The sequence below is a fragment of the Podarcis liolepis genome (assembly GCF_965112155.1).
Source record: "Podarcis liolepis genome assembly, chromosome: 6".
Classification (NCBI taxonomy): domain Eukaryota; kingdom Metazoa; phylum Chordata; class Lepidosauria; order Squamata; family Lacertidae; genus Podarcis; species Podarcis liolepis.
Genome location: NC_139559.1, coordinates 80253609 through 80275932, shown reverse-complemented (window position 1 = coordinate 80275932; position 22324 = coordinate 80253609). Strand labels below are relative to the sequence as shown.

General features: G+C 41.4%; 1 protein-coding gene across 3 annotated transcripts in view; it reads left to right on the top strand.

The window, feature by feature from the left end:
* CAMSAP2 (calmodulin regulated spectrin associated protein family member 2) overlaps positions 1-22324 on the top strand; it is a 183358-nt gene that overhangs the window by 114624 nt on the left and 46410 nt on the right. For all 3 annotated transcript variants that reach the window (XM_083506715.1, XM_083506714.1, XM_083506713.1), the window contains one exon: positions 10003-10262. In XM_083506715.1, coding sequence (XP_083362841.1) covers positions 10260-10262 — 3 coding nt within the window. In that variant the 5' untranslated portion in view covers positions 10003-10259. The remainder of the gene's footprint in view (positions 1-10002; positions 10263-22324) is intronic.

The following is a 22324-nucleotide window of genomic DNA, read 5'->3' as shown; positions in this document are numbered from 1 at the left end:
CTGCTTAAAGCTAAAACCCACGGTGCACATCCATGGTACTTATGCAAGTGGAAATAGGTTAGGTAGAATTCCTAAGTGTACACTGTTCATTTTCATGACCCAAGATGTCCTCTTTTTATCTGTATCTCCAGAAGCTGTTTGAGGCATGTCCACTGGAGCTTCAAATTATTTTCTTAATGCCAGATTGCAGTCTACTTCTGAAGTATCCCTCAGTTTTAAAAAGTATGATACTGTAGAGCTAACAAAGGAAAGGAAAACTAAGTGATCAAGACTCAAAGCATCTTTTGTGCAATGAAAGTCTAAAAGATGTTGAGACGCTAGAAAGAAGAAAGCTGTGGGTGAGGGAGTGAATGAGAAGAGAGAGAAACATGTCTCTCCTAAAGGACCAGGACATGGTTGGTCATCTAATTAAACTGATAGGCAGGAGGTACAGGACAGACCAAAGGAAGCATTTCTCCATACCAAATCAATTTACCAGAGATCTGCAAATCTTCTATCCAGGTTTGCCAGGGTAAATGTCCCCACCCCTCCCTCTGGTGAGCGTGGTGAACCTCAACCCAGAAGCTGGAGAAGGAATGGGTTATCATCTCCAACGAAGCACTCTGTGCACTTGGAAATGCACCACAACAACCCCCAGCCCTCTTTTTCAGCTTGAAGCTGAGGAAAGGGTGGAGGTGTTTCACAGTAGTTTTCCTGTGTTTGGGATAAACTCAAAAGGCCTCAGAAGCACTGAAAATGTGGGAGTGATCCTTTATTTCCTTTGCAGCTCCAAGCTCAAGAGTAAGGCTGGAGTGTTGTTTTGTTGTGCTCCCCCAGTTTAGTGCGATTGTAGGAGAGATCTTCTTCCTGAACCATTAGGAAAAAGGCTGGGCCTTGTCTACTGCTAAGGTGCTGGGAATCCTTACAAAGTGCCAAAATGTTCCTCACAGTTTTCCCCAGCCTCAGCTTTTTACATGAGTGTGATAGATGAGTACACACAGCTGCACCATCACATCTAGTTATCCCTTAGGAGTGCTATCTGCTATAAGGATTTGGATTCACATGGTTTCTGAGCTGCAGCGGTTAGGTATTCACTCCATCAACTTATACTAAGATCAGAGCAGACTTACCGTTTCCCAAATGTCGTTATGCTTAACTCAACTGGACAGACTCAGCTATACAAACCTAATTCATAGCTCCAAATTTATGAATGAGCGACATAACATGAATGTGTGTTTTTTAAATTCAAAATTCATTGGTGAAAGAAAGCTACAGTAGAAATGTTTTTATGCCCAGTGTTCCTAGACAGTATGAAGCCTGCACTAGGAAGAAATGAAGGTCATTAAGTAATTTGGACAGTGTATTCTTCTGTATAAACTAGCATTCTCATTTTTATTTTATTTTTTAAGATTACCCCCAAAAATAAGTTTCTTTTTAGTGCAAATCTGTAGTCACTTGTGATTTGGTTACCTTTGAACTTTTGTTAATCTATATGATGCATAAGACTCTCCCAAACTAACAGATTGCCAAGGACAGAATGTCATATTCCCGCATGGATATGGGAGACACATTTTCAGGAACTCTACAAGGTGGGATGGCGGGAGAGGCCAAATCACTCAAAACATAGCAAACCTCCCAAAAGTGGGGCCCTGTAACAAGGACAGAGATTGAGAGCCTCGTAAAGAGGTAAAGGACCCCTGACCGTTAAGTCCAGTTGTAAATGACTCTGGGGTTGCGGTGCTCATCTTGCTTTACTGGCCGAGGGAGCCGGCGTTTGTCCACAGACACTTTTTCTGGCTCATGTGGCCAGCATGACTAAGCCACTTCTGGCGAAACCAGAGCAATGCACAGAAACACCATTTACTGAGACGGTGTTTACTGTTACGGAGACCTCCACACTAGACAGACGCCTGCTATACTTAATACGCACACTACATGAAGAGACCTCGTTAAAAATATGATGTAACTCTCAGGGCCATCTATCTAATGCAATTGAAACCAAGAAAGGTATCAAGCTAGGGTGCATATTGGCCCCATTTTTATTCAATTTCTATATAAATGATATGGTACCCCTCTACCACAATATGAACTTCAACCCTCCGAAACTAGCAGGAAAGCATATCCCTGTGCTGCTTTACGCAGATGACACAGCAAACCTCTCCAGAATTCCTTTAGGCCTTAAAAGAAGCATGTAAACACTGGCAGCGTACTGCAAGGAGAGCAGACTAGAACTACATTATCAGAAAACCAAAATCATGGTTTGCAAAAGGCCCAAACCTTGTCCATGGTACATTGGTGGCCTTGCTCCCTTAACTATTAAGAACCGTTTCCAAACGACACGGAAATGTTTAGTGATAAACATAATAACTCTAGGCTTCACCCTGCAGATCCTACTTGACATGGGGTATTGTGATAGGAATTTTATGGTCTTAGATATATGGTAATGTTCATAACCGCACATACATAGATCAACACAGGAAGGCCAACCTGGAACCATTTTGATTCCTAAACTGAGCAAATGTTTTCTCTGCAAGGTCAAACTGGAAAAGCCTCCTCATTGTCTTTTCCTTCACAAATTCTGTCTTAAGAGTATGTCTCTGTTTGAATAGGGTGTGAGCCTGTGACATGGCCAGGAACTATTTATCACTACAAAAGAATGGCCAGGCTACCAAGGAAATCCAATCAAGTAACCTGCCAGACAGGAGATAAACAAGGACAAGAGAAAAACAACATTTAAATTTCTGTGATGTAGGTGGGATGTATCTGAGGGGTGGTCTTAGGTTACACCCCTTCTGTGATGTATGCATAATGTTTCTGGGGGTGGTCTTGATCTAGAGGATGGGAATTTCAAAAGTCTTTATAAGCCCTTGCACAGCATTTTTGTGGGTCCTCCTCCTTTCCTGCGAGTGAGGGGAGCACCCTGTTGCAACAGATCAATAAAGATCAAGCTTACTAGCTGCTTTGCTTCTCAATATTCTCTGGTTGGCCTCTGTTACTTTCTCCTACCAATAGGGAACCTATGTAAGGACTCTATATGGGCTCTTGGATACCCCATAAGGGAAAAGGGCATATTTTTATTTACAACAGTATGAACAAGCAAAAAACAAACAAACCATCAAACAGCACCTGGAAGATACCAAATGCCAAGCAGATCTAGCCAAGTACGCGAAATTTTTAATCAGTGAAACCAGAAGACACCTCCCAGATGCCATATATAACCAACCTTAAAATTCCAAAACAGTGAAGGGCTTTCACTCTGGTCCACTGCCAGGCCCTCCCTTCAGCCATTCAGGAAGGCTGCTTTAGGAAGACATCGTACAAGGAGAGAAAATGCCCATGTGGCTCTGGGCAACTAGAAACAACAGAGTATGTCTTTTTTCACTGCCAATACTTATACAGATATAGGTTCATCTTGCCTGTACTATATAAATTCCCAGGTCGCACAGAACAACTTTATACCTCCCTGCTACTTCAAGATGAAAACCCAGATGTTACATACTCAGTTGCTAGATTCTGCGCTGTCATGATGGCTATTCAGCGAAGGATGGTTTGCGCCACAAATGAGGCCCAAAATGCAAGACCTGTGGCTCCATCACGCTTCCTCCCTTATAGTTGCTTTTAACTGTTTGTCCCTGTTTCTATTTTTTTTAAGTATGTTTGATACAATCACCTTTTAATTGCTAGTTTTTATTCCTTACTTGTTTTAAGTCTTATGTTTTCATTTTATCCGTATGTTTTATCTTACGCTGCTCTGTGACCGAAATAAAGTTTGATACTCATATGCAAGTACAAATTCTTTTTATTACCTCAGAAGTATTAGTGAAAGTAAGCTGCTGTAGTATTAAGCCAATTAATTTTCGTATCTAAATTTTTTGGAAGCAGGGTGAATAGTCATTATAGTTCATTAATACGTATTCTGAGCCAAATCTCTGTGAATTCCAGCAACTTAATCTACAGAAATGGGATTACTTTGGAATACGTTCTGCAGAAGAGAAAATTAAATTCAGTGGGAGTCAGGAGTCCTGTGTTTTTTTTAAAAAAAATAGCCGTATAAACAAGAGCACATGTTTAAAACCTCTTCAAACCTGCTTCTATTTGAAAGTATATTTTCAGTTCTTGTGAAGGAACAAAATGGTATGGTAAAGAGAATCACAGGATAATTTAGAAAATCTAATTAGTGTAGCAAGGCAGGGCAGGAAAGATGAGACATACGTTAAAAAAAGGCTTTGACATTTTTGTTGATCTTCCTGCTTGTTGTTGGCTCTATAACTGGCCAAGCTGTTTTTTCTCCCTATAAAGGAAGTAGCGGTTTTCTGATTTGATAGTAGAAGATAAGCAATCCATGTTCTTTCTTCAAAGCAATGTTTGTACAGTAAATCTCAACGAACTTCATTGGGGCTATGAATATTATTCTGAATCTCTTTTTAAAAACTTCAAAACTCGCATCTCCTTCAGTATGGTGATAAAGTGGCAAGTGAAAGTTCTCCTTTTCATTTTAAGTTGAGTTGGTGTTAAAATCTGAAGAAAAACAGAATCTTAGAAGGGATCATGAGGGTCATTTAGCCCAACCCCCTTCAATGCAGGAATCTTTTTGCCCAACTCTGGACTCGGTGCCAAGGGCCTTCTGGCGGTTCCCTCGCTGCAAGAAGCCAAGTTGCAGGGAACCAGGCAGAGGGCCTTCTCGGTGGTGGCACCTGCCCTGTGGAGCACCCTCCCACCAAATGTCAAAGAGAAAAACAACTACCAGACTTTTAGAAGACATCTGAAAGCAGCCCTGTTTAGGGAAGCTTTTAATGTTTAATAGACTATTGTATTTTAATATTCTGTTGGAAGCCAGCCAGAGTGGCTGAGGAAACCCAGCCAGATGGGCGGGGTATACATATTATTATTATTATTATTATTATTATTATTATTATTATTAATTTATTTCGCTCTGGTTTGCTTAAATAGCCAACTTCAAACAATGGGCTGTGAAGATGGCTTGTTTCTACAACACATAGTTAAGGTTAACCATGGTTCTTGGTTCAGGTGAAACAGTAAACTGTAGTTAATCCAAAACAGAAAGTTTCAGTTCACCTTTGTAGTCTTGCCAGGAAAGCATATGACTCCCAAATCTCACTGGGGTTCCTTGTAATTCTAAACTGCATGTTTAGTTTTGAATCTGAATTCAGACAATGAATCTGCCTGAAAGAGAAGCTTAATTCTCAGATATGGCAGATGAGGAATAAAACCTGTATTAGGCTGTACCACATCAGACTGCAGTTTAGGGTTTACATGATTGAATGTTCCAGAATAAAAATAAAAACTATGGAATAGAAACATGAGCAAGTCAGTGAGAAGGCTTGACTGAAACCTAGGAGAAGTAGTCACCGATAACTGACTTTAACTAATCTGGTAGTATAGCTGTAATATTAGAGTAGGCAGAAACAACACCAGTGCAATTGTATTTTATTTTTATGTAAAGCCATGCAGTTTGGAAGGTAAAAATAGTACTGTGTTCATTATCCTGTGTGCCAGAGTGGGTGGATGTGTGTATTTTTCAGTTTATTCTGACCTGCATTATCCTGAATGTTCGTGCCAGTGTATCTGGCAGCAGAGTAGGAACATGTTTTATGATGTTCCGGATTGGCACTTCGTAAGTGCCTCTTCTGCCGGCAAAGGAAATCTCAGCCATTCTCCTCGAATTACATTTCCCTACAATGCTTGCTGAGGAATAGCTAGGGTGCTTCTGACCCGGTTGCTGATGTTTCAAGGAAATGGTTGGCATGAGTAAGTGGATGGTGAAGAGGATTTCGGGTGCTGTGTCAGTCACATACTGTATATCATAAGGTAAAGGTAAAGGGACCCCTGACCATTAGGTCCAGTCATGACCGACTCTGGGGTTGCGGCGCTCATTTCGTTTTATTGGCCAAGGGAGCTGGCGTACAGCTTCCGGGTCATGTGGCCAGCATGACTAAGCCGCCTCTGGAGAACCAGAGCAGCGCACGGAAACACCGTTTACCTTCCCGCCAGAGCAGTACCTATTTATCTACTTGCACTTTGATGTGCTTTCGAACTGCTAGGTTGGTAGGAGCAGGGACTGAGGAGTGGGAGCTCACCCCGTTGTGGGGATTCGAACCGCCGACCTTCTGATCGGCAAGTCCTAGGCTCTGTGGTTTAACCCACAGCGCCACCCGCATCCCACTGTATATCATACATAGGGTTAAAACCAAACTTTGAATCAGGAAATAATGGGTTCAAATTTCTTTTTGTACAATCTCACTGGGTGGCTTTAGGCAGTTATGGTGGGATAATGCTGCCGTCCGCTTCAGGGCTTACTGTCATTCTTTGGGACACTTCATACTCACTAAAGCAGTATATGAATGTTTGTTGTTATTGGATTTGCGTCTTGACCATTCCTATAGTATAAAGAGCTGACCTAAAGCCTCTTCCTGTTTAGGTAGAGATCTTTAATTTGTGCAGTGAATAATGATATATGGGTAGAGACAAATGTGGAACAAAGATGGTTGTTCTAATTTTACTCAAAGCTTGTGGCCAGGAGTTCATGTAAAGACTAGGGCATTTTTTTCCAGCTGGAGCTCAGCTCGGCTCCTCTCAGGTGGGTGCCATTTCCATTCTAAGAGAACAAGGGAGAAGTTCATGGTGAGCTACAGCACATCTTTTTCTAGAAAAGTAAAACTGGATAAAGACTCAACCATTAGGAGAATGACATTGTGTAACCTCCTACTTAAAGTGAGGTGAGACAAGAACTTCACTCGAAGTAGGGCAAGTTCAAAGTGAGGATTGTAATACCACCTTGCTATTTTGCTGGCTAAATAAATAAATAAGAATTCCTTTTAGACCCTGAGTGGGCAGGATGAGACTCTGAAGGCAGTTCTATTTCCCACAAGTAAGTTAATTGCCATGGTTCTGCTCTTGATTTTCAAGGTGAGCTAGTGAAGGAAGCAGATGTTTCTCAGTCCTCCAAATCATTTTGGTTTCTGGGCTTGAATTCCATTAACTGACAAAAGATGTAGAACTTAGCTGCTGACTTCCTTTATTTTTGGGGGGGCACCCCTTAGCTTCAGTATTTGTACCCATAGATTCTAGATTCAGGTAGGTAGTCGTGTTGGTCTGACGCAGTTGAAATAAATGAAAAAATACAGTATCTGAAGAAGTGTGCATGCACACGAAAGCTTATACCCAGAACAAACTTAGTTGGTCTATAAGGTGCTACTGGACAATTTTTAATTTTTAAAATTTATTTGTTCCCATAGAATGAGTGCTGTACAGCAGCCGTGAACATGATATGGAAGCTCATGTTTTTGGGACTTAAATAGTCTTGCAGACAGAATTGCATTAAAAATCTCAACCCAGCACACTCTAATAAACCTCTTTGATCAATGCCGAACCAGTCTTGTCTTTTAGACACCCTCTTCTTTCTGCTACCTCCCTCCAATGGTCAATTCAGTTTATAGCATTTAGTTTATGCAAGTGCTCTGAAGGTTGCATTATTTTGTAGAGTTCCCAGCAGCTGCATGGACACGTCATGTCAGGGTAGTTTAGCTTCCCTATATGCCCTCTCTCTATTTCAGGATTGTCTATTAATTGAATCTGCGACTGCCAAGTATCAAAATCAACCTCACCTGCAGGTTTGGGTAGATCTCTCCAAAAACATTTCAATCAATAAGAAGCATAGTTGTTGTTAGCTTGTTCATGACATGTTTCACAGCCATTTTTTGGTACTATTTTGGGTACTGGCACAGATATAGTGGTTGAAGGAAGAAAATATTCTTTATTGGCAGGATTGGACATTGACATACTGTCTAAATGGGCCCACATGTTTGTTTGTTGTTTGCTCGTTTAAAAAAATTTTTTTTATTAAAGATTTTCTTTGTTTACAAAAGTACATGCATTATCTCTTTTCTTAGGTTGTAAAGTCTTTTCCATATATCGGTTACATATGATGTGAGACATTGGTGTTGTATACAGAATAAGGTTGGGGAAGAAGAAAAGAGGGGGCGAGTGGTTAACTTATATTTTTATATTTAGTGTGTATTGGGGTTTTTATGTCAGCGTCATTTGGGTAGGTTCGCTTTCTGTTTGTTTACTGTATTTCCTTGGTAGTGAGAGAGGTTGGGTGGGGGGCCCGGGCATGGTTGGTTGTGTTTAGTTGGCTGCAGTGAAATTTGTTTGCATGGTGGGCAGAATTGTTGGGTCAAGTTAATCAGATTATTTTGCATACTGTCAGTGGGTTTTTGTTGTTGTCTTGTTGGGCTGTGTATGTGATAAAAGGGAGCCATATTGGGGTGAAGGTATCCTCTTCTATTTGATGGCGCCCACATGTTGTTTAAGGAATATTCTAATTTCATGTCAGGCACGTTTGACAAAAGCTGGCTCATCCTAATGCAATGATGTTGACCCTAGTTATACTGTTCACAAAATTCAGCTTATTATTTATTGTATAATTTTAATTTCTACAAATGAACAAAATTAATAGGGTTGCCCAGAAATTTGCTGCAAACCCCAAAGTTAGCGGATTCAGCCTGATGCCATCTTGTTTCCACAAATGTGCAATAATACATAAAGATGTTATTAATAAACTGGCACAGGTTGGAAGTTTTTCACATTTTAAAAAATGCTCGGTTGAGCATGAGACTCTTAATTTCAAGGTCGTGGGTTTGAGCCCCACATGGGGCAAACATTCCTGCATCGCAGGGGGTTGAACTAGATCACCCTCGTGGTCCCTTCCAGCTCTACAGTTCTATGATTCTATGCTCAAAATAAAAAAATTCCTTCCTGTAGCACCTTAAAGACCAACTAAGTTAGTTCTTGGTATAAGCTTTCGTGTGCATGCACACTTCTTCAGATACAGTGTATCTGAAGAAGTGTGCATGCACACGAAAGCTTATACCAAGAACTAACTTAGTTGGTCTTTAAGGTGCTACAGGAAGGAATTTTTTTATTTTGACTATGGCAGACCAACACGGCTACCCATCTGTAACATGATTCTATGCTGTGTGCCAGGGAGGAAACACAAAACCAAACCCCACAATATATAAACAGTAAATAATTGCTTTAGGCTGCGGTTAAAAACTTAAAAGGCTCCCCCCCCATATGTTGTGCAACTCATTCAGTACTTGTCAGTTCCTTATTAGCTTTGCTCCATCAAGTAGGATGGTGTCCCTGAGGAGCAGACTGAACAATGTGGGAAAGCAGTAATCGGAATACCTCACATCAAAAACAACAACTAATTGACAACCTTATTCAGCTGCTTTGAAGATCGGGGAAGTGCATCCTTGTAAATCAGCCACTTAATATTAGTAGCTTCCACACTTTTTCACTAGCTTGCTGGATGTGACAGAGGAGGAACAGAGAGCTGCTGTGTGCAGAGGAAGCAGCTCCCCTTCTTTAGCAAACTGTCTTTGCTGGGCACTGTGGAGGGATGGAGTATGCAGTAGAATTCTGTGCGTTGTGACTACCAGGCTAGTGGTAAAATCCAAGGGTGGGGAAGTGGCACCAAGGGAGGATATGAACACTTTCCCCCATTCCAAATGCCTGGTTGAAATTTCCCCACTGAGCTAGGGACAGCTTCTGGGGCTATTTCTGTTGGGGAAATGGTGCAGCTGGAAGGGCTTTTTAAACACCCCCAGTTCTACTACCACCTGCTCCTTCTTCAAAGCACCTGCCTGCTAACAAACCTTAAGGATGGGATCTCAATCATGGATTTCTGACATCCTGTGTAGTTTGACCTGAGGATGGTGTAAGCCAATTGAAAGGTTTGCAGTTGAATACCAAAACATTGAATTGACCCATTGCAGCTCTGCAGGAGCTAATGTGCATAATTAAAGTTGGCATTATTTACCCCTCTTACCCCCAGGTTAGGCTTTGGGAAGTTCAGGGTGGGGAGTGACAGGCATTCTTGTGATGTGTGTGTTTCGCTTCCTAAAAATGATAAAATGTAGGAATTTTGCACTTCCTACTATAATAATTCAAATAATTACAAATAATGTAATTCAAAGGCTTTCCCCTCTTCTTTTGTAGAAAATGTACCAGAGGATCTTCGAGAACCATTTTATACGGATCAGTATGACCAGGAACATATTAAACCTCCTGTTGTTAAATCGCTGCTATCTGCTGAATTCTACTGTCGTGCTGGGAGTCTTATTCTCAAGAGTGATGCTGCCAAACCGCTCCTGGGCCATGATGCAGTTATCCAAGCCTTGGCACAAAAAGGCCTCTATGTCACTGACCAAGAGAAGCTAGTAACGGAGAGAGACTTGCACAAGAAACCCATTCAGATGGTGAGTTCTGGCATTAGAGTTTTGGCATTAGTCATATACCTGGCGGTTAGCAGCATTTCTGTTTGGGTTTGAAGTTTGCAATGAATTAGCTTTTAAAAACGTTCCATAAATTGAAGTCACATCTTACTTTGCAAGAAATAGATATGATAGACCTATTTCTTCAGTGTTTCTCTCACTTTTTCACAATATTCAGATTCAGGAATTCTGGAAATTCAGAAAGTTGTTTTTTGGGTACCAGGGCAGACAACATGGCACCCTCCAGATGGTGCTGGTCTGCAGCTCCCATCATTCCTGAATATTGGCTGTACCAACTGGTGCTGATGGGCGTTGTCGTTCACAACATCTGCAGGGCCCCATATTGGCTCTGGATAGTAAGAACATTTGACTTTTATATTCCATTCTACCCACCTAAGTTATGCTTGGAACATACACATTGAAATCAGTGGGCATAAGTTCATCATTACTAACTGTGGGTCTGCTCAGAGTTTGACTTACTTGAATACAACCCATTGTCTTTTATTTGAATGAAAGTATACTTTTCCTAGTTATATAGAGTCTTAGATTTAGATTAAAAATCACAAGCACGTGAATTATTATTTTTTAACATAGTATGTAGCATAATTTACTAGGGCATCAGTTCAGAAGGCCAGAAAGCAGCGAAACATAGAATCTAGGGTGCACTTTGTTTCCATAGGACAGTGGTAGCCAGTGTGATGTCATTCAGATGTCATGGACTACAATGTCTGTCATCCTCGGCCTGCATAGTCAGGGATGATAGGTTTTGTAGTCCATAACATCTGGAGGGTATCCTACTGTAGGATAACATCTACACCCAGCAAGCCTGGCACAGAACCCAGACTGAACAGAGTTCATTGCCAGAATTCTTTGTAACACATAACAGTTTTGTCGCCAACGTGCAGGGGTTGCTTGGCAAGATGAATCACTGTGGAAAGAGTTCCCCAAGGGTGTGAAGTCTCGGAAAAACGCTGGCTTGAAGTAATAAAAGGAAATATTTATGACTAATAAAAAACAATTCACAGTTTAAAATGGAAGACCGGAATAAAACCACAACCACAAATTTATATTTATTTTTATTACGAATGTACAGAACTGCAAGCATAAACATAAAAGCACACGCATGTGTTCAGTGGGTCATACATACACTAATACATACATAAAGCATAGTCAGCCATTCAGGCAGTAAAATGACCGTTCACAAATTTCACTTCCAAGGGTTTAATCCAATTGAATTCTTCCAAAATGTGGGTGGTCTGGGAGAAAGGGGAGCAAATTGCAGAAACTTGAGAATAGAAGGAACTATACAACTTAGAAAGCTTGTTTCCCAGTACCTATTTATACTTTCCTAGTTTTAAGATACTTGGCAATATGAATGAAACGCTTTCCCTGTAAATCCTATAGTATTCCCTACTGCCACCCTCATTGCACAATTAAGGCAGCCTCTTTAAGATACATTTGAAATACTTTATGAAACCCTGTATTCCCATACCTACAGCACAACTTCTAACAGTATACACCTGTAAAACATGTTCTTATTAAGTGATCCACAAGTTAGTATAAACCTTTGGAACTTGTCTTTGGTTTTATGGAGAATTTGTAAACGTTCTTACTAAGTGATGCATCTACTGTACTGCCATTCTCTTCTGTCTTTGTGTGGTCAGGTTATAAGTGAAAGCTGATGAATTGCTTCCAGGTTGTTGTCCTGTGGATTCATTGAAGTAGCTGTTGACTGAATTATCCCTGTATTTGACACATATGCCTACTAATTCCATTCTAAGCCCAGTGATCTGGGGTATTTTAATTAATTAAAATAATTATTGAGTTTTATTAATAATGATTATTTTGTATCATACATCAAGAGGTTGAATGTACCCTAGAATGTCCATTCTCCTGCTGCATACATTATGGATTCCATGGTGCGCCTGCTTTGGTTTTGATGAACTTGACTGGCATTCTGCTGTGTCTGATGGGGTTTCTTGTAGGGTGGAGGAAAATCAGGGTGAGTTGTAGGCTTCCTTCTTCGGTGTGTCTGAAGCAAAACAAGGAGTGCTGGATACTTAGGTTATGGGAAAGTGCCTGAGGCTTGTTTCCCGACTAACCTCTTTCCCTCAAGTGAGAACAAGAGTAAAATAACAAGGCAGGAATTCAAAGCGGACAGGAAAGGAGGTCTGGGGGTGGAGAAAACTTTGCATGAATGACATCCATTTCATATGTCATCTTGACACTAGTGTGTACTAGTGACCTTTTGGCTTTTTCTGTGCTAATCATGATGTTTGGACAACTGCTACCAACACTTTGCACGTGGGAATTTTTGCCTCTTTGTTCAGATCCTTTAATTCAAGAACTCTGTTGACAGCAGCAGGCTGCAAGCTGTTATCAGGCCTGTGTGTTCCACAAAATTAGGCACAGAACCTGAAATGCCAGAGTAAATCAAGCAAATTAAATGTTGTTTGCATGTATTCATTCACCAAGTATAATGCTGGTGCTTGGATGCAAGTTGTCAGAATACTTTTGTTGTTGTTGTTAAGATTGTTAGAGGAACAGGAAATAATTTCAGGAAAGGAGCAACAGTCTTGGTATGCCTTCCCCAACTTGGTGCCCTCTAGACGTTTTGGAGCACAACTTTTATCAGCCTTAACAGCATCAGTTATCAGGAATGATGAGTGTTGTCCAAAACATCTGGAAGGCACCAGGTTGGGGAAGCCAGAACCTCGCAGTGGACTTAGGTGGCCAGTAAAGACAGGCAGTACTAGATTCTTAAAGTGGATGAAAAAATTATTTTTCTTGAAAGAGTGGGATTTCCTTTCCCCCATTCCTAATATTGGAAGTGTTGCTGAAATGGTATGGACTTCTAGTGTTTTGTTTTGTTTTAGCTTTGGTATCTATGCAGCAGTAAAGCAGTGTGTGAGGTGGAGAAAGAGATCCATATTAAATGCTTAAGGGCAACTATATTTACCAACCAGGATGAAGCATTGCTTTTTTTAGTTGTACACTAATTTTTTTCTAATCTGGATTTTGCTAATCTATTCTGTGCACAGAAACTTGGCAGCTGCTCTCTGTGTCTCAAGCAAGGTTTATGTCATAATGGTTAAGTGCTCTTCTGAGGTTTTAAACAGCTTTGCCTTGGGAAGAGAGAGGTCAGAAACATGGGACTTACTCCCCACTGTCCTAGCTTGCTATCAATACTGCAAATTTAAGTCGTGCAGATACCAGGGATTGAGCCGCTTTCACTATCCATGCCCCCTGAAAATACCTGGGAGGAAATTCCATTAAGTTGGGCATAGCCACCGAGATGCTCTGTCTTGTGTTACTGGTCTCCTAGGACTTTCTACAAATGGAACAAAAAGCAGGCATCATTCCCTGCTGATTTTAATGCACAGCTTGGAAGATATAGCACCGTGTTTCTCAACCTGTGGGTCCCCATATGTTGTTTGACTACAACTCCCATCATGCCTAGCCAGCATGGCCAGTGGTCAGGGATGATGGGAGTTGTAGTCCAACATCTGGGGAGGCACTGCTTAAACACTTAGAGCTAATGTGGTGTTGCGGTTAGTGTTTGACTGGGACCTGGAGACCAATGTTCAGATTGCTGGTTGGCCATGAAGCTCACTGGGTTAGACTGTCAGGCAGGGACTGGCCGAGCAACCTTGAGCCAGTCACTGCTTCTCAGCCTAGCCTACCTCACAGGGTTGTTGTCAGGATAAAATGGGGAGGGGGAGCACTATGTACGCCGCCTTGAGTTCCTTCAAGGAACGGTGTAATAATAATGTAATACAGTGGTGCCTCGCAAGACGAAATTAATCCGTTCCGGGAGTCTCTCCGTCTAGCGGTTTTTTCGTCTTGCGAAGCAACCCTATTAGCGGATTAGCGCTATTAGCGGTTTAGCGGCTATTAAAGGCTTAGCGGCTATTAAAGGCTTAGCAGCTATTAAAGGCTTAGCAGATTAGCGGCTAAAAGGCTATTAGCGGATTAGCGGCTTAGAAAAAGGGGGGGAGCGGGGAAAAATCGGAACACTCGCAAGACGCTTTCGTCTTGCAAAGCAAGCCCATAGGGAAAATCGTCTTGTGAAGCAGCTCAAAAACGGAAAACCCTTTCGTCTAGCGGGTTTTCCGTCTTGCGAGGCATTTGTCTTGCGGGGCACCACTGTAGTAAAGTACTTTGATCCTAGATCATTAGGGCTTTACATGCTAAGAGCAAAACCTTGCTTTAATTCAACTAGTCTCTCTGCATGTGCTCTTTTTTCACTGGATGAAGAAAGAGCATTATATTGTATTATCAGACAAATCTTGTTTACATTTTGTTTTGGGGATCATCGCCTATTTTTTAAAAAAATTAAGCCTATCTGAGGTGTACAATAAAGCACTTCATAGTACCTGTCTCAGAAATGGCTAGCAGTTAATGCTTTTATTAACTGGGATCAATTATTAGTAAATGAATAAAAAAGCCTTTTTCCTAAAAGGCTATTCTTTAGCTCTGTGTCTTTCACTTAACCTTGTTGTGTGTCTCCTTGCAATTATGGGTAGCAGGAGGTGGTGGCTGTAAAAATGGTTAATTATTATTCAGCACTATGCAGCCTGTATTATTCTCTAATCAGAAAGAGTGCATCCTCGTGATGGGGACTAGACCAAAACACAAATGCAGATCCTTTCCCTGAACCTTTTTCAATGCATTTTAATCAGCTCTATTTTTAAACCAGGTGTATATCTTTTTTTGGTGTCCCATCTATTACAATGTATACAAAACCTTAAATTTGTGAAACGTATTCTGCCAGATTAAATTATTAATTCCTGCAGCCTATTCAGCAGTAGGATCCCTTTATCTCAAACTGAGTTTAGTACAATCATATTGAGGAAGTGATCAGACACTGTGCACTAATACACTGCTCATTCATAATAAGCCATTTACACATATTCAGTGTAGTAAGAAATTACCATTATTGATGAATGTGCAGTTTAAACTTTGGTAAAATACCATGCTATAATACTGTTGTGGCATTCGACTCTTAATTTGACTTTAAGGAAAGCATTCACATTTTCGATAGAACTGGTGTGAACTGGTAGTGTATCCTGAAATACAGGATTGTTATTATTTTAATTGGGAAGAGGCATGCTGAGGTTAGACGCTCACTAGGTGGCCTTTGAGCAAATCGTTTATCTTTGCCAACATATTTTAGAGCAGGGTTTCCCAAACTTGGGTCCCCAGCTGTTTTTGGAATACAAATCCCATCTTCCCTGACCACTAGTCAAGGATCATGGGAGTTGTAGTCCAAAACCTTCATAAAGCAATCTTATGAAGGTACTGGGTGATATCCAGCAAAGTCATACAAGGAGTAGACCCATGAAATCAATGGACCAAAAAGTAAGTATAGGGTGTGCTTTCATGTGGCATAGGTAAAGGTAAAGGGACCCCTGACCGTGAGGTCCAGTCGTAACCGACTCTGGAGTTGCGGCGCTCATCTCGTTTTATTGGCCAAGGGAGCTGGCGTACAGCTTCCGGGTCATGTGGCCAGCATGACTAAGCCGCTTCTGGTGAACCAGAGCAGCGCATGGAAACACCGTTTACCTTCCCGCCGGAGTGGTACCTATTTATCTACTTTCACTTTGACGTGCTTTCGAATTGCTAGGTTGGCAGGAGCAGGGACCAAGCAACGGGAGCTCACCCCGTTATGGGGATTCGAACCGCCGACCTTCTGATCGGCAAGTCCTAGGCTCTGTGGTTTAACCCACAGCGCCACCCGCTAACTAAGGTTACACATGTAAAGCTGCTTACTGGTCTGGCTTCTTTCTAACCTTTTAAAAGGTTGACAATGGTGTTTCTGGGTGGTAGTTTCAGTTTCCACCAGTTAGTAAATGGCTAACTGCATGCTTATAAGATGATTATAAAGAGATATTAATGTAAATGCTTATATTAGAGATGTGACTGATCCAGATCCCCACACCTGCAGAAGTTGCCCATATTCATGGGAAAGAATAGAATATGTGTCCTTCTAAACAGCAAGGAAACATACGAGTGAAAACTTGACCCTACACGTATAGTTCCATCACCAAGAGGTGATTCAGAACCCCACTTCTTTTCAGAGACAGAAATGTATGGCATGCATGAGTGTTGTTCATTGTGTATGCCACATATTTTCTCCTGGAAGAAGAGGAATGGCTCTAGAAAGAAGCAGTTGCACTGACTGTTGCACAGAGTGCATGCTGTACTCTTTAAGTGCATTGGTACTCAACGCTCATTTTTCAGCATGATGGGTACTATCTTCCCCATCAAGAGGAACACCTGCTGTCTGTTTTCTGGAAGGTGCCTTGCAAATTCTTGAAGCTTCCTTTTTGTTTGGGCAAGCCTATCCACACACACACACACACACACACACTTTAATTATCTTTTAAATGCTTTAATTACTTGTTGCTAACTGATTTTTATTGATAATCCTACTAGTTCCTGTAAAGTGCTTAGAGGTCTTATTACAACCAAGCAGTATATATAATTTATTAAATAAATAAGGAAGAAGTGTCAGAACCAGGCCTGGCATCACCATGCGGCATCCTAAAGAAGCTGGCAGGGTCCTCTGCCAGTGGCCCAGCCTTGACCTCCTTTATTTCCCCTCCGTCCACCAGCGCTCAGTGCCAGGCAGGCGGGTGCTGCCATTTGCAAAAACTGGTGAGTACTGCCACTGTACAACCCTGCAGGGAAGAGCCCTCTGGTATAAATGTAGACTCAGTACAGTGGTCCCTTGGTTTACAACCGTAATCCGTTCCAGAGGTCCGTTCATAAACAAAAACAGGTTGTAACCAAAGGCGCGCTTTCGCTAATGGGGCCTCCAAAAACATTTTGTTCATAATCCCAAAAAAATGGATTGTAATCCCAAAAAAGTTTGCAAACTGGGACACGCACTTCCAGGTTTGATGTGTTTGTAACCCAAAATGTATGCAAACCAGACTGTTCGCAAACCAAGGTACCACTGTACTGGGAGCTGACTCAAACCTGAAGTTAGACACTGTCTGTCTAATTCAGTACAGTCAAACCTCTACTTACCACTGCCTCTTCATACGGTCATTCCAAGTCGCAACTGCAGCAAACCTGGAAGTAACCGGCAGGTTTGCCACCGTTTGCGCATGCGCAGAAGTGGCAGTCGCCATTCGCACATGTGCAGAAGCGGGCAATCACTGTTTGCACATGCGCAGAAGCGGGCAATCACCGCCTGCGTCTGCGCACAATGGCGCCTCTCCCAGCGACCTGTTTCGACCTCCAGACGGACCTCCTGAACGGATTATGGTATCCCTGTTTCCGAGCTATTTCTGAGATGATATGTGTGACTTAACAAATTTGGTACCTCTTTTGGGATATTAACATTGGTGTTATTCTTACTGCTTCAGATTTTCACATGTTCCCTAAAAAGTGTGGCTCAGTTCAGACATAGCATAAAACTGTTGCTTTGATGTTGCAAGAATGAGCATGGGGTTCATGTTCTCACTATGTCACCTTGCACATTCACTTTTGCAGCAAACCATAGTTTGCTGTTGCATTGGAACTGAGAAAGCTATAATTTGCTGCAGAAGAGGAATTGCAAGAGGGACTATGGGGAGAAAGGAGTGCAGGGAATTAGAGGCTTATTTGTGTAACACTAAAATCATGGTGGTATTACAGTTAACGAGAGAACCAGAATCTTGTTGCTGCTTTAGGACTGTGAAGACCGTTTTCCTTCTGAGACTTGTAAATAGTTACTACAAGAGTGGTGTGTGTGGTTTTTAAAGGAATAAGGCCACCATATGTAGCAATTCCAAATGGAAGGATTGACTTGTAGGAACCAATAAATTTGGTAGCTTCTGTGTGCACTGACACAATAAAGGTTGAAGTGGTACTCATTCTGCTCCATAGGTATTCAGCACCTGTACACCAGCAAATCTACAAAGCGTGGGTTACCAACCTTTTATTGTTATTATTTTACAGCATCTCAATCATGCAAAGCCTTGGCATTACTTAGATTTTTTTGCCTGCACTAGCTAAAAGGCCTAAATGTCATATGCTTTTCCCTGTTATCTTGTTAGCGAGGCCTAAGGCGAGGCAAAAATCTGCTAAATCTGTTTTGAGTAATCCAGGTTAAGAGTATGCATTAAGAAGAATTATTACGCTATACTGGATGCTGCCTACAGATTGCCTCTCATTTCTCGGAGGGGCAATTAGCTTTGTTGTTAATGTGAGAATGGTTGGAAGAAGGGGAAGCTTTATTATAATGCAATTAGCACTGAGAACTATCCTTTGTCTGGAGATTACAAAGTTGATGTGGCATTTTTAACAGAATATAGGCATAAAATGGCAGACCTGTGTGAGAGCAGTATTACTATCTTCCAGTATTCCTTTTTCTAGGACAATTTGCTAAGTTTATTAAATTGATTTGATTCTATTTATCTGCTGCTATGCTTTGCACAGCATTATATGGCCATATATCTTGCCTTGTGTACATATACATACTGGCCCATATCCACTTTTGGGGGCGTTAATTTATTATATCTATTTAATAAATTTATATACCACTTTTCTTTGAGGATTTTTTTTTTGAAAGGAAGGACCATATAAAACAGATGTGCCTGCATATGGCTATACTCCCTTACTGTTGGTGTTTGATCAAATTGTATGTTACATTGCTGTAGGTGGATCTCGACAAGGTATGGTCAGGGATCAGTATGGAGAGATGAGTGAGATGATAGGTACAATCTTTTCTCAGGGAAGGAGGAACGGAGCTTTCCTTCACCAGGGCAGGGTGGGTTTGAAAGGGCCATGTGTGTACCACAGTTCTGTTTGAGAGCTGAAAAAGCACAGAACGTCGTAATGGGTTTAACTCTCAAAAATTTCTGTCTCTTGTGGCTGTGAAAATAGGCTTGGGAATAAGTCAGCAGCCTCTGCTGAAATGTCAGAAGTCACAAAGGTGGTAGAATAACATTTCCAGTAGTTGAGCTGCATTTCCTGTGCTCTGCAATTGTTCTCTTTTAAGACTGGCAAAATAAAAGAGCATGCCAGTTATTCAATTTGCATAATTACACAGATTGATTAATTCAGAGTTTCTTTGGGATTGAATGCATATAGAATCGTAGCTACCTGTTTTTTCAAGTGAGCAGTCAGCACAATCCTAGGTGTAGCTTGTTGTGAAAAAATGTATTATTATTATTATTTAGACCACAGCTTTCCAAAGCGTGCATCGTGACACGTTAGTGTGTTGGCTGCAGTGTGTGCCATGCCCACGCTCCTTCCGGATCTGGAAAGGGGTTATTTGCTAGTAAAACTGAATTACTGTGTCTTGAAATGCTGCATGCCTAAAAAGTGTGTCACCAACATAGAAAGCTCTGATTTAGACAATCACACTTAACCACCTATGAAGCTGTGTTTCCCTTTTCTCTTGGCTTCTTCATGGGAATAAGGCAAGTTATATATAGAAAATAAGGCACACTTGCTGCAAAGCTACTGGCAGATATCTGATCCGTCTATGTGGCTCTGATCAATAAAGCTATGCAAGCAGAACTGAGATGAGAACCTACCTCCTAATCAGTTACACTGGAATGAGCAATGTTGTGTTCTTACTGGTGCTACCTGCTTAATATTCCAGTATATTAGCAAGCTCTGTGTCTGATGTTTGGCTTTCTGAACACACACTGAATTGCGTCATGTAGCTTTATTCTAGATTACAAATCAAACTAGAACAGTAGGAAAGACTGCTCTAGTGAATAACTACAAGGGCATCAGTATCTCTGATTTCCAATATCCTGCAGCTACATTCCAACATCCTAAGCTTAAATAAATACCTAGGCTTGTGAATGTTAAAAATCTGACCCCCTGTGTGTCAATCCTTTAGTTATACAGTATGAGTAAAATAGTGAAAAGGTCTCCCATCTCTCTGGGGCCTAATTAATGTACAGTACTCATTGAACTCTGTATATAAGTGAAACTCTGTTAGCTACAGTTCAGTGCTTACTGTAATTAATATATCGGAAAGTGGTTTGCTGAGGGCACCCACCCAAGAAATTTTGTCTTGGTTTTGTTCACTCCACCCCCATCTCCCCAAACTAGGAAATACATCGGTCTTCAGTGTCACCACTTTAAAGCTGCAATTAAACAAAAGAAAATCACTTTAATATTAAATATGTTAGGAGATGGGGAATGTATCTGGACTGAGGCGTCAGATAGGTTTGGGATACTTTTAAAAGTCAGTAAGTTACAGAAAGCAAAGTCAAGCAGTTTGTTCTCCCAGTAGTCAACATTACCCTAATATTTCAACGAACTCCGCACCAGGACTGGCTGTAGAAATATGGGTGTGTTTGTCCCTGTGTGTTGCATGCGGCACTTGCATGTTAGATGTACTTATTGGAGGCCCTGATCTGTTTCCCACACTGACAGCTGAAGTATTGTAGGTGGGTCAGGGTCGTCTTGGTGATAATCAGAAAAGCAGGAGGTGGAAGATGTCTAATTTCCATGCCAGAAGGGGCAATCAGTGATGCTTTCCCCTTCAATATGTCCCCGTGCTCTGTTGCCTTAAGGGCTATAGCTCAGTCAGTGGAAGAACACCTCTGTTGCAAGCAAGTTTAGTCCTTGGCACATCCAGGACCTTGTTCTTGGTGATGGGAAAGACTTCTGCTGAGAATGCTGGAGAGATTTTCGCAGTTGGGAGTCAACAATCCTGGGCTAGATGGACCAAGGGTCTGACTCTGTGTAAGGCTGTTTTGGGTGCCCATATGCTTACTTCCAGGTCAACTCATTCTCAGCATCAGAGCTGGGCTAGAAGAAAAATGGAGGGGTGGCAAGGTTTACCTCCCCTTATCCACATTAATTAATTAAATGCACACTCCTTTTATATATGAATAGCACAGGCATGAGTTAAGAAACAAATACAGCTCTTGCAGATAAGTCCATTTTCATCCTAAGCTTTGTGAAATCCCCCCCATGACTTGACAGAGCATTTTAAATGTTTAACATAATTACTACAATTAATAGTAATAATAATTTAATTTCTGTAGTGAAGAGATTGAGCATGCCTCTCTAATCGAGGTTATACCTCTACTTCAAATAGCTCAGCACCCTAGAGAGACAAGGCAAGGTAAATAGAACAGAAACTCTTCCAGAGGACTGTAGTATGTTAATGAGAGTTAATTTTACTGCCCAAAGGAAGCTTTTCCTTCTCCAACTCAGGTGAAGAGTAGGTGAAGGAGCTCAGGAAAGTCGAGAGATCCCTGAGCTGTAGCTTAAATGCCTTGCCCTTGCCTCGTAATGTTTAGTAGCATTCCCCGAATGAAGCTTCTCTAAAGCAGCATTAACTTCTGGATTCCCAATAAGCCCTTCGTTGTGGCTTTATATCTAATTATCATTTTAAACCACGAGATACTTCAATGTACTGATGTAACAGTGCCGTCTCATCTCCTCCCGCAGTGCTTGAGCTTTTTCCCAGTCACTGGGCCTTCCCTTTCTGTCTAGCTGTCATTGCTCTGCCAGCTTGTCACAGTCAGTCCCTTATCCACTAGATGAGGAAATGTCCAGGTCAGCTTTCTAGTAAATCTGTTAGTCAGCAGCTTATCACTCTGTAGGGTTTGTATTACTGTAATGACTAAAGGGGACACAAGTCTTTATGTGATAAGTATTCTCCCCCCCCCCACCTGTCCATCTCCACTTCTCTCATGCCACTAATGTGTTCGGTTTTAAGTTGGAGCGTCGGAAATGCCTGGCTGAGACCTCCTAACCTGGATCTTTGTGCAAAGCAGAGTCTGACAGAATCCATCTCATCACTTCCCACTGTTGTGTGGTGCTGGGGCTGCGCTCTTTCAAAGCCAATTATAAACAATGAGTGCCCTTATGTGGTTGCTCTTTTGCTTCCTAGAAACTTCTTTAAGCCTGTGTTCTCTCTAAAATGTGCCATTACTGAATGCATTTTAGAATATTATAGAAATAAAGTACCTTGCAATAAATGAGTATTTCAAAATTGAATAAAAGAACCCAGTGTGAAATATATATATTCCAAAGAAGCCTAAATTTTGCAGTGGGTGCCTCCTGCCTTTAAAAATAGC